The following is a 13,118-nucleotide window of genomic DNA, read 5'->3' as shown; positions in this document are numbered from 1 at the left end:
GGACGCTGAGGGAAATGCGTTGAGTAAAAACTGGCGTTCTCGTTTGCTAAATAACACTTAGCAGAACCCATGCACGCCCAGTATGGAGAGCATTTGGACCTGTATTAGAGCGATCGTTCTTTTCAGCTGCGAGATACTTTCCCACAACATATTATCTAAGATTTAGGAAATCTTTAAGTTTAGATACAATAAGCATATTTTACGGAAATGTAAGCATTTGGCAAATACTCCGAATTGTCGCAGACGGGTTCAGGCCATGGGTGATAGCTGCGCGCCGTACCATGGGATAGCTAGCAGTCCTACTTGGTATAACGGTTAGCATACTTGGTTCTCACCCAAGTGATCCGGGTTCGATTCCCGGAGTAGGAGGATTTTTAATGCTTGCGAGTCACTCGGCAGGAGGCATGGGGAGCACCAGGTCCAACCCATTCATTCATTCGCTCACTCGCTCCCTCACTCGGCACCGCTGAGGTCCGCCTGCAGCGCCTCCGGGCCGAAGGTCTGGCACAGCATCAGCTCCGCCAGCTCCACCAGATCCGAGGAGAGCGGCCGGGCGGTGTACAGCGGCTCGCTGGCGACCGTGGCGCTGATGAGCTCGCTGAGCTGGAGGCCGAGGCTGCAGGCGGGCTTCCGGGGAAGGTGCGTGGCCTGCGCTCCCATTTTAGAGCGGCGATGCTGTTATATGGGGGTCTGCGCAATACCCAAAAGCGCTTCCAAAATAGACCCAAGAAACCCCTCGGCCGGTTTCGGAAGGCAGCACCACTCTCACTCGAGCATCCTCGCCAGCAGCTGGATGTCCGCCAGCGCGATGTTGGCCAGCCCGCCGGCCGCCTTGAGCACGACGGGCTCGGCGCGGGCGAGCTTGTAGTACTTGTTCTTCAGCTGGGACACGGTGGCCCCCCGGAAGGCGTTGTCGCGGATCACCTCCCAGCGGCCGCAGTAGTCCGCGTAGGCCTGGCGCAGCTGCTCCTCCTGCTCGTGCGTCCACCTCGTGCGCGCCCTCATTCTAAGGGAAAGGAGCAGCGTGGGCCGGGAATGCACTTTGCCCTTCCGCTCGCCATGCGGACGGGTACTCCGCAGGCCGAAGAAACAACGGCGCGGATGGATGTTGTCCCGCCAGCAGGAAGCCGGTTTCGGAGATTATTCTGCGGACTGATGCTATCAGTTCTAGTTAGTACGGACATAATGCACAGAAAAATTCTACAGTGGGATTAGTTGGCCAATGTTTTGATAGTTAAGGATGTAATGACGTGAAGTCGCTTAATACTATATAGTTTGACCGAATATGTAAAGTTTGTCAAGGCCCCTGCTACACTATATACCCCTTAAAGATTACTAGCAAACTAGAATAGCGAAATAAGTAAGGTATCGTTACCAGGTAATCTGAAATCTAGTGAACTCTACGACTGCTGATAATCTGAATACGGCGTGTATTTTTTAGAAGTATGGACTGAATCATGATAGCGATCCCAAATGACCATTATACTATTTGCCGTACCACACGCACAATATACACAATCCCGTAGCAAACGATCACCTACCTTTCGTGCGATAGTCATAATGGAGTTTGGTTCGATTCCATTTTGGAATGGGATAGACGTTGCACTATCTGGACCCACAGTTTATAAATAACCCAGCACTTAGCATCCCAGTACGTATATGGGAACGAGACACGCTTTCTCTTATACGGCTGAATGGACATGTTTCTACCCTGCATATATATCTTGTGTAAACCATATTATTTATGTGAAAAAAGTTTGCTGCTCTGCAATCAATACAAAGAAAAATGGTTTCACCTCATATACTCATTAACGCATAATGAAAATGTATTTAAAACTAAGAAGTAAGGCATCACAGCTTTAAATGAGTGATAGATCTTCCTATAGATTAACTTAATTTTATTGTATTAACGGGTTATTTAAATTAATACTTTTATCAGAGTAAATTTCGTGAAATAATAATATCTTTTAATAACCAATGGCTCCCAATTTATCATATATAATGCTGATATACTATATTATATATGAGAATACTTTGTAGATAACACTGCACTATAATCTTTGGCGCACTTAAAAATATATATTAAATAAGAAAAATAGACTTGTATTCAAACAGAATTACAATACATTCATAGATAATACATTATGAAAATTATGTAGTGAGAAATACTGTTTGTTCATTCATCTCCAAATCCTCACAGTCCCATCACCTGCACAACTTACCAAATTATCGCCAAACCATGCTAGATCTGTTACTCCCACTTAATTCTTCACACCATGGCCCCGCAGTACGCAACAACTTGCTATCTTATAATCAAACATCCTCAATATTAAGATGGTGCCGTCCGCTCCCCCAGCAGCTATCAGACCGCTGCTGTTAATATTTATACAGTTTACGGGAACACGGAAGAATGCGTTCTTATTCTCGCAAAAACCATCAGTTCCGACTCCAAAGAATGATATTCCACCATTGGAATGACCAAATACCACATTCCCCCCACTGGCGCAGCTGCACTAGATTTAATCATTACTTCACTTAATTTTTGCAGTAATCAATTACCAATATAAGCTGATTAAAATATTCTAATTTTCATTTTGTTATATTTTATAACATTTTGATTATTTCATATATAATAGATATAAGTATAGATACACTTCATTTTTCACTTCACAATGAGTGAAGCATCTTCCTTCTCAGAATCATTAGCTTCTTTTGATGAAATATCTACACCATCATCATTTGCTTATTCAGAAGATTTATCCGATTCATCTTTTGATCCTGATGATTATAATCGTGCAGAACCTAATGAGTAAGTTTAAGGCTATACAGTATTTGGAAAAGAGCTTCCTCTTAAGATATCCGAGCCAGGCGAATAATTAGAAAAATTCTTAGCTTTATAGAAAGATCCGTCATTACTATTTAGAGAAATTACAGATCCTAAAACGGGAAAAATTAAAAAGCTATCCGATGAAGAATATACAGCATTAAACAATTTAATAACGAAAAACCAACCTCTGTCTAACATTAATGTTCGTGATCAACCTCATCTTAAAAATATTAATGAGACATTCCCAATGGCTATGAAAACAGATGTGGTAGGCTCAAAAGGTGCCTTTACGAAAATTCATGAATATAAAAGAGCATTGGTGTTTAGAAAGCTTATCTAAGAAGGTAAACTTGATCCAGAAGACCCAAATAATTATAAATTGAAGCAGAAATAATATTAGCTAAAGTTAAATAAAATCAATAATGTATGGGAAAAAGAAATTTAATTTACAGCTGATTAAATTAATTATATTACTCCACCCAAAATAGCACCACCAACTACTTAAGAATCATATAATGCACCAGCTGAATTTTCCTAAAGGCGTTCAAAATCACTTAGAACTTTGGTACCAGATACTGAAAAACTGTGGCTTGATAGATTTAACAGATAACTTGATCTTTATCTCGCTCCAAGATAAATTAAGAAACAGATTGAATCTGATTAATTTTTCAAACTTTAGAATAAGATTTAGTAATAGAACTTAAGACCTTTCCCCGTTTTTACAGATATGATTTTACGTGGAAACTTAGGTAAAGTTAATAGTGTTGACACATCACCAAATCAAAAGTTCTTAGCTACTGGTGGTAAAGATGGTATTTGCAGAATTTATGAAATAGCGACAGGCAAATTACTAAAACAAATAATATTAATAAAATATAAAAAATTAGCAGAAAATTTAAATAAATATTATTTCCATGAAATAAATTGTGTAAAATTTTGTCCAAGGACTGATGTATCTATAGTAGCGTGTGCATGTGCAAATTAAATAGTTTTTATAGATTTAGGAATAAGTTTTGGTGAGAATTTGACCGAAACAAAGTAGAGAACGCGAAAATTTTTGAATGTGAATGCAGATGCTGTTAAAACTGCACCTGGATGGGCATGGGAGTGTTTATAGGGCACAATTGTTTATAAAAATGGTGAAAGTGTAATTGCTGAAAAACGAGAAAACTCAGATTCTGAAGATCAAAAGTTTGAAGAATTTAAGGATAAAGTTAAGAATAATGAATCTAAAGATTCAGAAAAGCATAGAGATGCTTTAAAATAGCTTGATCAACGTTTAGTATCTATAAAGTACTAAAATGATAAAAATAACTTGCCAGATAGAATTTCTTTATATTCTTCATTAAATGATGAAATTATATTAAGGATACACGGGCCGGAGATAATAAATTAAATTGATTTTAATACTAATGGAAATTATCTTCTTTCAACATCAAGAATATCCGAACGTGCTTCAAATGTTTCTGTGCATAAAGTGTCGTCAGGTATAACCTAAATTCCTTTCTCACGTGCTAATTAAGTATAAAACTGTGTTTTTTCAGGTAAGAAATTAGTAGTTTCAGAATAAAAATCAGCATTTGGATATGATTTAAAAATACAAGGTAAAGTATAAAAATTTGATTGTCGAAGTGGCTAAATCTAGTGCAGCTGCGCCAGTGGGGGGAATGTGGTATTTGGTCATTCCAATGGTGGAATATCATTCTTTGGAGTCGGAACTGATGGTTTTTGCGAGAATAAGAACGCATTCTTCCGTGTTCCCGTAAACTGTATAAATATTAACAGCAGCGGTCTGATAGCTGCTGGGGGAGCGGACGGCACCATCTTAATATTGAGGATGTTTGATTATAAGATAGCAAGTTGTTGCGTACTGCGGGGCCATGGTGTGAAGAATTAAGTGGGAGTAACAGATCTAGCATGGTTTGGCGATAATTTGGTAAGTTGTGCAGGTGATGGGACTGTGAGGATTTGGAGATGAATGAACAAACAGTATTTCTCACTACATAATTTTCATAATGTATTATCTATGAATGTATTGTAATTCTGTTTGAATACAAGTCTATTTTTCTTATTTAATATATATTTTTAAGTGCGCCAAAGATTATAGTGCAGTGTTATCTACAAAGTATTCTCATATATAATATAGTATATCAGCATTATATATGATAAATTGGGAGCCATTGGTTATTAAAAGATATTATTATTTCACGAAATTTACTCTGATAAAAGTATTAATTTAAATAACCCGTTAATACAATAAAATTAAGTTAATCTATAGGAAGATCTATCACTCATTTAAAGCTGTGATGCCTTACTTCTTAGTTTTAAATACATTTTCATTATGCGTTAATGAGTATATGAGGTGAAACCATTTTTCTTTGTATTGATTGCAGAGCAGCAAACTTTTTTCACATAAATAATATGGTTTACACAAGATATATATGCAGGGTAGAAACATGTCCATTCAGCCGTATAAGAGAAAGCGTGTCTCGTTCCCATATACGTACTGGGATGCTAAGTGCTGGGTTATTTATAAACTGTGGGTCCAGATAGTGCAACGTCTATCCCATTCCAAAATGGAATCGAACCAAACTCCATTATGACTATCGCACGAAAGGTAGGTGATCGTTTGCTACGGGATTGTGTATATTGTGCGTGTGGTACGGCAAATAGTATAATGGTCATTTGGGATCGCTATCATGATTCAGTCCATACTTCTAAAAAATACACGCCGTATTCAGATTATCAGCAGTCGTAGAGTTCACTAGATTTCAGATTACCTGGTAACGATACCTTACTTATTTCGCTATTCTAGTTTGCTAGTAATCTTTAAGGGGTATATAGTGTAGCAGGGGCCTTGACAAACTTTACATATTCGGTCAAACTATATAGTATTAAGCGACTTCACGTCATTACATCCTTAACTATCAAAACATTGGCCAACTAATCCCACTGTAGAATTTTTCTGTGCATTATGTCCGTACTAACTAGAACTGATAGCATCAGTCCGCAGAATAATCTCCGAAACCGGCTTCCTGCTGGCGGGACAACATCCATCCGCGCCGTTGTTTCTTCGGCCTGCGGAGTACCCGTCCGCATGGCGAGCGGAAGGGCAAAGTGCATTCCCGGCCCACGCTGCTCCTTTCCCTTAGAATGAGGGCGCGCACGAGGTGGACGCACGAGCAGGAGGAGCAGCTGCGCCAGGCCTACGCGGACTACTGCGGCCGCTGGGAGGTGATCCGCGACAACGCCTTCCGGGGGGCCACCGTGTCCCAGCTGAAGAACAAGTACTACAAGCTCGCCCGCGCCGAGCCCGTCGTGCTCAAGGCGGCCGGCGGGCTGGCCAACATCGCGCTGGCGGACATCCAGCTGCTGGCGAGGATGCTCGAGTGAGAGTGGTGCTGCCTTCCGAAACCGGCCGAGGGGTTTCTTGGGTCTATTTTGGAAGCGCTTTTGGGTATTGCGCAGACCCCCATATAACAGCATCGCCGCTCTAAAATGGGAGCGCAGGCCACGCACCTTCCCCGGAAGCCCGCCTGCAGCCTCGGCCTCCAGCTCAGCGAGCTCATCAGCGCCACGGTCGCCAGCGAGCCGCTGTACACCGCCCGGCCGCTCTCCTCGGATCTGGTGGAGCTGGCGGAGCTGATGCTGTGCCAGACCTTCGGCCCGGAGGCGCTGCAGGCGGACCTCAGCGGTGCCGAGTGAGGGAGCGAGTGAGCGAATGAATGAATGGGTTGGACCTGGTGCTCCCCATGCCTCCTGCCGAGTGACTCGCAAGCATTAAAAATCCTCCTACTCCGGGAATCGAACCCGGATCACTTGGGTGAGAACCAAGTATGCTAACCGTTATACCAAGTAGGACTGCTAGCTATCCCATGGTACGGCGCGCAGCTATCACCCATGGCCTGAACCCGTCTGCGACAATTCGGAGTATTTGCCAAATGCTTACATTTCCGTAAAATATGCTTATTGTATCTAAACTTAAAGATTTCCTAAATCTTAGATAATATGTTGTGGGAAAGTATCTCGCAGCTGAAAAGAACGATCGCTCTAATACAGGTCCAAATGCTCTCCATACTGGGCGTGCATGGGTTCTGCTAAGTGTTATTTAGCAAACGAGAACGCCAGTTTTTACTCAACGCATTTCCCTCAGCGTCCTGCCCCAAGTGCTCGGAGAGTTTGTTACCTTGCGTTTCATGGAGATGGCGACTACATCCTATTGGCCGTACGCCGGAGTCATAACAATTCATTTTTCGGCCAGACTGAGAGTTCTAAATACCTACCAAATCGGCAATAAAATGTGCCAACGGAGAAATTATAAGTTTGCCCCGATATTCTAATTCGTGGAACTTAGAACGGAACTGGGTGCAAACGCATGATTACACAGGAGCTTGCTTTTATCATTGATAGCCACTCTGCGGTGCTGGCTGCATGGCCATTTTAAGCGGAATCGCATCTGCGAGTCTAATTAATATAGCTGGATCATGAGTATTAGGCCAGAAACTATCCCAACCTGCGCTCTTGGTGCTATTTCTCGATACCATAGAGCATTAAGTCCGCGGATGGAAACTATCCCAATTTGCATTCTTTCGTATCTGCTGTTCCAGCCGGCTCAGCAGCACGCGCATTCGCGCCAATAGCTAAGCAAACCCTGGCAGTCGAAAAGCGATCCAAACTGGGCTTACTACGTTCATGCGCGCTTGCGAGCCTGGGCCTGCTGCGCCCAATTTGCTCTAGAAGAAAGGGGATCCTTTACGAGCTTGTTCTGGGGCACTTTTGGAACTTCAGGCTACTTTACCGCACTTACATTGTGTTGCGCATCTTAAATCAGTTTGCTGCCGTTTGTTCGTAGGCCCAGGCTAAAGATCGTCGTGCTGCCAGACTATGTACGCTATTTATGGCGCACGTAAGATGACTACGAAATACGCTTATAATGGTATTATAGCGTAGGCTGAAAATGGTCCGCATCCTTCAGCCTGAACGGTATTTTGAATTCGTTCAAAAATAGGGCGTGTTCGGAGAGGAAACAGTCTGCGGCTTGGTGCCATTTACAGCGGTATTTTAGGTGGTGTAGGGCGCCGTGAAATGTGGCGTGCGCGCTGGAGTAAATGCATAGTTGGACCACCGCAGGTCTGCGTAGATTTACAGACTCCAGCGATTTCCAGTAGTTACAATTCGAGGGAATCGCCAAAAACAAATTGTGGACAGCGGGCAAGCCTACTCGACGGGCGAGGTAGGTTGGTGCTCAAAAGACGTCCATTTACCTATACAATGCATTATTATATACTAGAAATTAACTAATCAGCACCCTTGCCGCATAGCTCCGTCCTGCGTTATGGAGTCATGCGCTGTAATTGCGAGCACCGTTTCGCAATTTCCAGCATGGTTATCGCATGCGTCGTGCTTAGTAACTTCGCGGCTTCCTTCCTCGAACTGCTACTCGGACATGCTCTGGGACTGGCACAAGGATGGCGGCAATCCGGCCTGGCGGCCTTCCCAGATCAAGAGAGGCAGGCCAGATCTGCTAATTAGCAGCAAGTCCCAGCTCCCAGCTGGTACTGCTGAAGGCCCGGTGCTGCTTAAAGTCCGCGCCTTTATTGCGCGTTTGAGCTCTCGATTTGCGGGTTCCAAAAACTGGCCTAGCCTTGAACCCCGCGCCAAGCCTCAAAACGCAGTAAAGTCATCGGCACTGTCGGGCGCGTAGCTCTTGCTGGCTCCGGCTGCTGTGTTTTCGCGTATGCGGCACAGAAACTCGCGATTCTAACCTCTACTGCCTATGCATGGGGCCTATTTCCTACAGAAGGCCCGGAGGACCTCGCGTTGGGCACATCATATACTACGCGCATATGTAGGTATATAATAAATTACCCGAACCGCGAACTACAAATGCTCGTTTCCAATCCACACCTCGGGTACGCACTCCCAGAGCGTAGCTTCAGGAGGCTCGTGCGCCATAAGGCACCTGACTGGGTTGCGCATACAGCGCAGCTACGAATAAAATGATGGGCAGTGAATATTCAGTTACAAGTGTGTTGGCCGAATGCAACTCGCGACTCGCTAATGTTAGTTTTAATGTGTTTGCACAAGATATCCTAAAATTAAAAATCAGTTTTTAAAGTAAATCCCTCACGTAATATATTATATAGGAAATTTTAGCTCCCGCGATAGAACTCTACACTAGCCCAATAACTACTGGTAACTCATTCCGCTGAAATCAAGCCACGGTTTTAAGCTCAGTTTTTGACGAATTATTCTGCAGGTATTATACTTTGGTACCAACTTACGAGGGGAAGTCCGCAGAATAATCTCCGAAACCGGCTTCCTGCTGGCGGGACAACATCCATCCGCGCCGTTGTTTCTTCGGCCTGCGGAGTACCCGTCCGCATGGCGAGCGGAAGGGCAAAGTGCATTCCCGGCCCACGCTGCTCCTTTCCCTTAGAATGAGGGCGCGCACGAGGTGGACGCACGAGCAGGAGGAGCAGCTGCGCCAGGCCTACGCGGACTACGGCGGCCGCTGGGAGGTGATCCGCGACAACGCCTTCCGGGGGGCCACCGTGTCCCAGCTGAAGAACAAGTACTACAAGCTCGCCCGCGCCGAGCCCGTCGTGCTCAAGGCGGCCGGCGGGCTGGCCAACATCGCGCTGGCGGACATCCAGCTGCTGGCGAGGATGCTCGAGTGAGAGTGGTGCTGCCTTCCGAAACCGGCCGAGGGGTTTCTTGGGTCTATTTTGGAAGCGCTTTTGGGTATTGCGCAGACCCCCATATAACAGCATCGCCGCTCTAAAATGGGAGCGCAGGCCACGCACCTTCCCCGGAAGCCCGCCTGCAGCCTCGGCCTCCAGCTCAGCGAGCTCATCAGCGCCACGGTCGCCAGCGAGCCGCTGTACACCGCCCGGCCGCTCTCCTCGGATCTGGTGGAGCTGGCGGAGCTGATGCTGTGCCAGACCTTCGGCCCGGAGGCGCTGCAGGCGGACCTCAGCGGTGCCGAGTGAGGGAGCGAGTGAGCGAATGAATGAATGGGTTGGACCTGGTGCTCCCCATGCCTCCTGCCGAGTGACTCGCAAGCATTAAAAATCCTCCTACTCCGGGAATCGAACCCGGATCACTTGGGTGAGAACCAAGTATGCTAACCGTTATACCAAGTAGGACTGCTAGCTATCCCGTGGTACGGCCTGCCGCTGCATCGCCCGTCCCTCCGCCTCACCAGGCACGCAAACCCCAAACGTCACTTCGCCTCAGATGCTGCGCCCGTACACCCGGTTGTACTTCTCCGCCCGGTTGCGCCACTTGGCCGCGGTGTCGCCCCCGACACCAAACGGGCCCGCCGCTGCCACCCGCGCCAGCGCGCACGGCGTCGCATCGCTGGCCTCCTGTGCCCATTGCTGCTTCGGCGCACCCTGGGCCTCCTGCTGCGCCTGGACCACCGGCTGCTGGGGCGCACTGACGCAGAACCCCTCTACCGTGATGACAATTCTCTCGAACTCGGTCCGGACCTCGATCTCGCCAATGTGCGGAACGGGCGACAGCGCCTGCACCTGCAGGTCGCAGCCCGCCTTCTTGATGATCGCCGTGATGCGGAAGTGCTCCCTGCCCACCACTAGCCGGATCCGTAGGTCCTTCGAGTGCTTCTTCCCCGGGAGCATCAGCACCGGCAGGAGGAACGCGTCCTGGAAAATGAAGTGCTGCTGGAAGATCTGGAGCCCGCCGGCTGTCTGGGAGCCGGAGACCGACGACTACAGCGAGAGCGCGAGGGGCGTGGTCTGGCCATTGAAGGATGCCTGGGACCGCTGGAACGAGTTCGCCAGCTGGTAGGCCGCCACCGGCGACTGGCTCAGGTTCTGCTGGATCAGCTTCGCAGAGAACCCCCGATACTCTGGATAGAGCTGTTTGAGCGATGCTATGGTGTCCTGTGCGCTGGCCTCCGGAAGCTTTGCGTACCGCTCGGCTAGCAGGCGCTTGTTCATCTTTGGAAGTTGAAACATGCTACTATTATTATATTACAGATAGGTCATAGAGTAGATTAATCAATCAAGAGCTAAATGAAATAATTTGATATTATATGTACTGTAATTTTACTAAATACGTATAGAATTAATCAGTTGTAGTCCCTAACCACAGCGGCTTGTCCAGTTTTTCTGTTCTTTTTCTTCATCATAAAGTACACCACGCCACCAATAACACCAATAACGACTACCACCGCGACAACAATCCCTACAATACCGCCTGTCCCAATCTTATTATTCGCAACGCACGCCTCGCCATTTCCAACCAGTTCAGTGTCGCAAGCCGCGCAGAGCGCTGGGACGCCCATATTGCAGGACGAGCACCCATCGATGTTCATGCACGCCGTAAAGGCTACACATTGCGACTTGTCCGGAGACAGTATGTAACCAGCCCTGCAGACGTCGCACAGGCGCTGGTCGTGATACCAGCAGGTCTCGCAGTTGGAGATCGCTCCCAAGCATATTGCCTCTTTGACGCATATCCTAGTGTCCCTGGCGCACTGCATTCCGTCCGGGCAGGCCTTTCCGGACCCCAGAACGCACTCGCAGGTCTTGCCGTCGAGCGCCATTTTAAGGTTGATCTGGCAGTTCTCGCAGACGTTGCTACTGTCGCATTTGGCGCAGTAAATATTATCACCGCACTTAGCCGCTACTTCGCACTGCCCAAGTGTGTTCACCGTCATTCCGTTGTTGCAAAACTGGCACTTCTCGGGGTCCGTCTTGTTGCAGCGGAGGCAGTTCTGGACGTGCAGGCAGGCGGCCACGTTCACGCAGGCGCGCGTCGGGGAGCAGATCTCGTCCGACTGGCAGCCCTTGCCAGAATTGACCGTGCACTCGCAGAGGTTGGTGGTGGGGTTAATCTGCATGTGTGCTGAGCAGGCCTCGCATTTGGTCGGGTCCGCGGTGGTGCACTTGTTGCAGTACGGAATGACGCCGCACGCGATTTTGATGCACTGCTTGGAGGTCGAGTCGAGGCCGTAGCCCGCCGCGCAGCTCGAGCAGTCGACCGAGTTCGTCTTACTGCACTTCGTGCAAAACGGATTCTGGCGGCACGCGCTTATGTTCGCGCAGGTGGAGGTCGCGGTGATGCACATTTCCTTAGTCTTGCAGGAGGCGTTTGTACCGCAGAGGCACTGGGTTTTGTCAGCGGTGAGCGTGTGGTTGGCACCGCAGGTCGCGCATAGAGCTGGGATGGTAGAATCGCAGGATGTGCAGTTGGGGATACCCTTGCAGTCCGTCATTTTTAAAAAGTACCGCGGCGGGTATAGTCTGTATTTAGGGGTTCGGAGCTTGTCTTAACTTTATACAATTGTATAACTTTTAGTTACATATCGATGAAATGAGTTAAAATACAATAAAATTATTCGAAAAAAATATACAAGTTGAATCTTATATTTAAATATATAATAATAATATATTGAAGTTTACAAATTATAATTTGGGTACGGCTGAGTTAGTGCGGAATTAGCGTTTTGCGCTATCGCGGCAGTGCCTATTACACAGTTCCTGAATTTGCGCTTCTAGCTGCTGCAATAAGCGAAATAGTAGCCCTATATGCGCGTTATCTTAAACTGCTAATTTTGCGGTGCAAGCGATGAATAACTATAATCCGCATTTATGAGAACCTGTAAATGCACCAAATGGAGCGAACTGATATAATAGTAATTTTTAGCCTCAGACGCCCACGCTTCTAAGCTGGTGCTCCAGCGCGCACTCATAATGCTGCAAATTTAACGTTGGCAAATATTTTTCGTTTATATCAGTACGTGCGGCTTCACAGGCGCGTAGCGACGCTGGGAACGGCCTTTCCACAAAAGGAAAGAACTGCATATTATATAATATATCGTAAGCGCCGGCTTGTGAATTCACACTCCTTCCCAAAATAACTCGCGCCATCCGCGCCCAACCTGACGCGTTTTTCCTGTCCCGCTCCCTCGACCAATGGAAGACGTGACCTTCGCCAACGCCCAGGTGGTGGTAGTCGCCACCATCGCCTCCCTCGAGCCCGGCATGATGACCATGTCGCTCCCCCCTCAGTGCCACTACACCGTTGCGCTCGCGGGCGCCGAGGTGCTCAGGGGCGCCCTCCCCGCGGGCCCCTTGAAGCTCATCGTGGTTGGCGATGACAAGCCCGCGACCGGCAAACCCGTCGCCCTCTGCGGGAACTACATCGAGGAGTTCTTCGCGTTCACCTGCCTCAGCGAGAATGTGGAGCAGGCCAAGGCTTCGATGTGACAGATTGTCCTTAGTTTCATATTCCCTGCGCGCCCATTCCGGCATCGCGCTTT

General features: G+C 47.3%; 11 protein-coding genes, 3 non-coding genes and 1 pseudogene across 14 annotated transcripts; 9 read left to right on the top strand and 6 right to left on the bottom strand. All coding sequences in view use genetic code 6, as the record gives it.

The window, feature by feature from the left end:
• Window positions 1-297: 297 nt before the first annotated feature.
• On the top strand, window positions 298-369 carry SS50377_t20102. The gene has a single exon. It is a non-coding gene; the product is annotated as a tRNA-Glu (tRNA).
• Window positions 370-453: 84 nt separating this feature from the next.
• On the bottom strand, window positions 454-660 carry SS50377_26197 (uncharacterized protein; the record flags this gene model as incomplete). Its single annotated transcript, XM_067910013.1, has 1 exon — window positions 454-660. One exon carries the CDS (start codon window positions 658-660, stop codon window positions 454-456), a length of 207 nt encoding a protein of 68 aa, XP_067762769.1.
• A 105-nt stretch (window positions 661-765) lies between these two features.
• SS50377_26196 (Myb-like DNA-binding domain-containing protein) lies at window positions 766-1,005 on the bottom strand (the record flags this gene model as incomplete). The annotated part of the gene is made up of 1 exon (XM_067910012.1): window positions 766-1,005. The coding sequence occupies one exon, from the start codon at window positions 1,003-1,005 to the stop codon at window positions 766-768; it is 240 nt and encodes a 79-aa protein (XP_067762768.1).
• A 1,178-nt stretch (window positions 1,006-2,183) lies between these two features.
• Window positions 2,184-2,522, bottom strand: SS50377_26195 (Ribosome biogenesis protein ERB1; annotated as a pseudogene).
• A 150-nt stretch (window positions 2,523-2,672) lies between these two features.
• SS50377_26194 (Ribosome biogenesis protein ERB1) lies at window positions 2,673-4,805 on the top strand (the record flags this gene model as incomplete). The annotated part of the gene is made up of 1 exon (XM_067910011.1): window positions 2,673-4,805. One exon carries the CDS (start codon window positions 2,673-2,675, stop codon window positions 4,803-4,805), a length of 2,133 nt encoding a protein of 710 aa, XP_067762767.1.
• Window positions 4,806-5,980: 1,175 nt separating this feature from the next.
• On the top strand, window positions 5,981-6,220 carry SS50377_26193 (Myb-like DNA-binding domain-containing protein; the record flags this gene model as incomplete). The annotated part of the gene is made up of 1 exon (XM_067910010.1): window positions 5,981-6,220. The coding sequence occupies one exon, from the start codon at window positions 5,981-5,983 to the stop codon at window positions 6,218-6,220; it is 240 nt and encodes a 79-aa protein (XP_067762766.1).
• Window positions 6,221-6,325: 105 nt separating this feature from the next.
• Window positions 6,326-6,532, top strand: SS50377_26192 (uncharacterized protein; the record flags this gene model as incomplete). Its single annotated transcript, XM_067910009.1, has 1 exon — window positions 6,326-6,532. The coding sequence occupies one exon, from the start codon at window positions 6,326-6,328 to the stop codon at window positions 6,530-6,532; it is 207 nt and encodes a 68-aa protein (XP_067762765.1).
• Window positions 6,533-6,616: 84 nt separating this feature from the next.
• On the bottom strand, window positions 6,617-6,688 carry SS50377_t20094. Its single transcript has one exon. It is a non-coding gene; the product is annotated as a tRNA-Glu (tRNA).
• A 1,096-nt stretch (window positions 6,689-7,784) lies between these two features.
• SS50377_26191 (uncharacterized protein) lies at window positions 7,785-8,840 on the top strand (the record flags this gene model as incomplete). Its single annotated transcript, XM_067910008.1, has 1 exon — window positions 7,785-8,840. The coding sequence occupies one exon, from the start codon at window positions 7,785-7,787 to the stop codon at window positions 8,838-8,840; it is 1,056 nt and encodes a 351-aa protein (XP_067762764.1).
• Window positions 8,841-9,267: 427 nt separating this feature from the next.
• Window positions 9,268-9,507, top strand: SS50377_26190 (Myb-like DNA-binding domain-containing protein; the record flags this gene model as incomplete). Its single annotated transcript, XM_067910007.1, has 1 exon — window positions 9,268-9,507. One exon carries the CDS (start codon window positions 9,268-9,270, stop codon window positions 9,505-9,507), a length of 240 nt encoding a protein of 79 aa, XP_067762763.1.
• Window positions 9,508-9,612: 105 nt separating this feature from the next.
• On the top strand, window positions 9,613-9,819 carry SS50377_26189 (uncharacterized protein; the record flags this gene model as incomplete). Its single annotated transcript, XM_067910006.1, has 1 exon — window positions 9,613-9,819. One exon carries the CDS (start codon window positions 9,613-9,615, stop codon window positions 9,817-9,819), a length of 207 nt encoding a protein of 68 aa, XP_067762762.1.
• Window positions 9,820-9,903: 84 nt separating this feature from the next.
• SS50377_t20093 lies at window positions 9,904-9,975 on the bottom strand. The gene has a single exon. It is a non-coding gene; the product is annotated as a tRNA-Glu (tRNA).
• Window positions 9,976-10,066: 91 nt separating this feature from the next.
• Window positions 10,067-10,804, top strand: SS50377_26188 (uncharacterized protein; the record flags this gene model as incomplete). The annotated part of the gene is made up of 1 exon (XM_067910005.1): window positions 10,067-10,804. The coding sequence occupies one exon, from the start codon at window positions 10,067-10,069 to the stop codon at window positions 10,802-10,804; it is 738 nt and encodes a 245-aa protein (XP_067762761.1).
• Window positions 10,805-10,922: 118 nt separating this feature from the next.
• Window positions 10,923-12,071, bottom strand: SS50377_26187 (Cysteine-rich membrane protein 2; the record flags this gene model as incomplete). Its single annotated transcript, XM_067910004.1, has 1 exon — window positions 10,923-12,071. One exon carries the CDS (start codon window positions 12,069-12,071, stop codon window positions 10,923-10,925), a length of 1,149 nt encoding a protein of 382 aa, XP_067762760.1.
• Window positions 12,072-12,771: 700 nt separating this feature from the next.
• On the top strand, window positions 12,772-13,065 carry SS50377_26186 (uncharacterized protein; the record flags this gene model as incomplete). Its single annotated transcript, XM_067910003.1, has 1 exon — window positions 12,772-13,065. The coding sequence occupies one exon, from the start codon at window positions 12,772-12,774 to the stop codon at window positions 13,063-13,065; it is 294 nt and encodes a 97-aa protein (XP_067762759.1).
• Between the last annotated feature and the right edge of the window lie 53 nt (window positions 13,066-13,118).

This window comes from Spironucleus salmonicida, chromosome 6 (genome assembly GCF_000497125.1).
Source record: "Spironucleus salmonicida strain ATCC 50377 chromosome 6, whole genome shotgun sequence".
Lineage (NCBI taxonomy): Eukaryota > Fornicata > Diplomonadida > Hexamitidae > Spironucleus > Spironucleus salmonicida.
The sequence above is the reverse complement of the archived record's forward strand: the minus strand, read 5'-3'. Positions and strand labels throughout refer to the sequence as shown.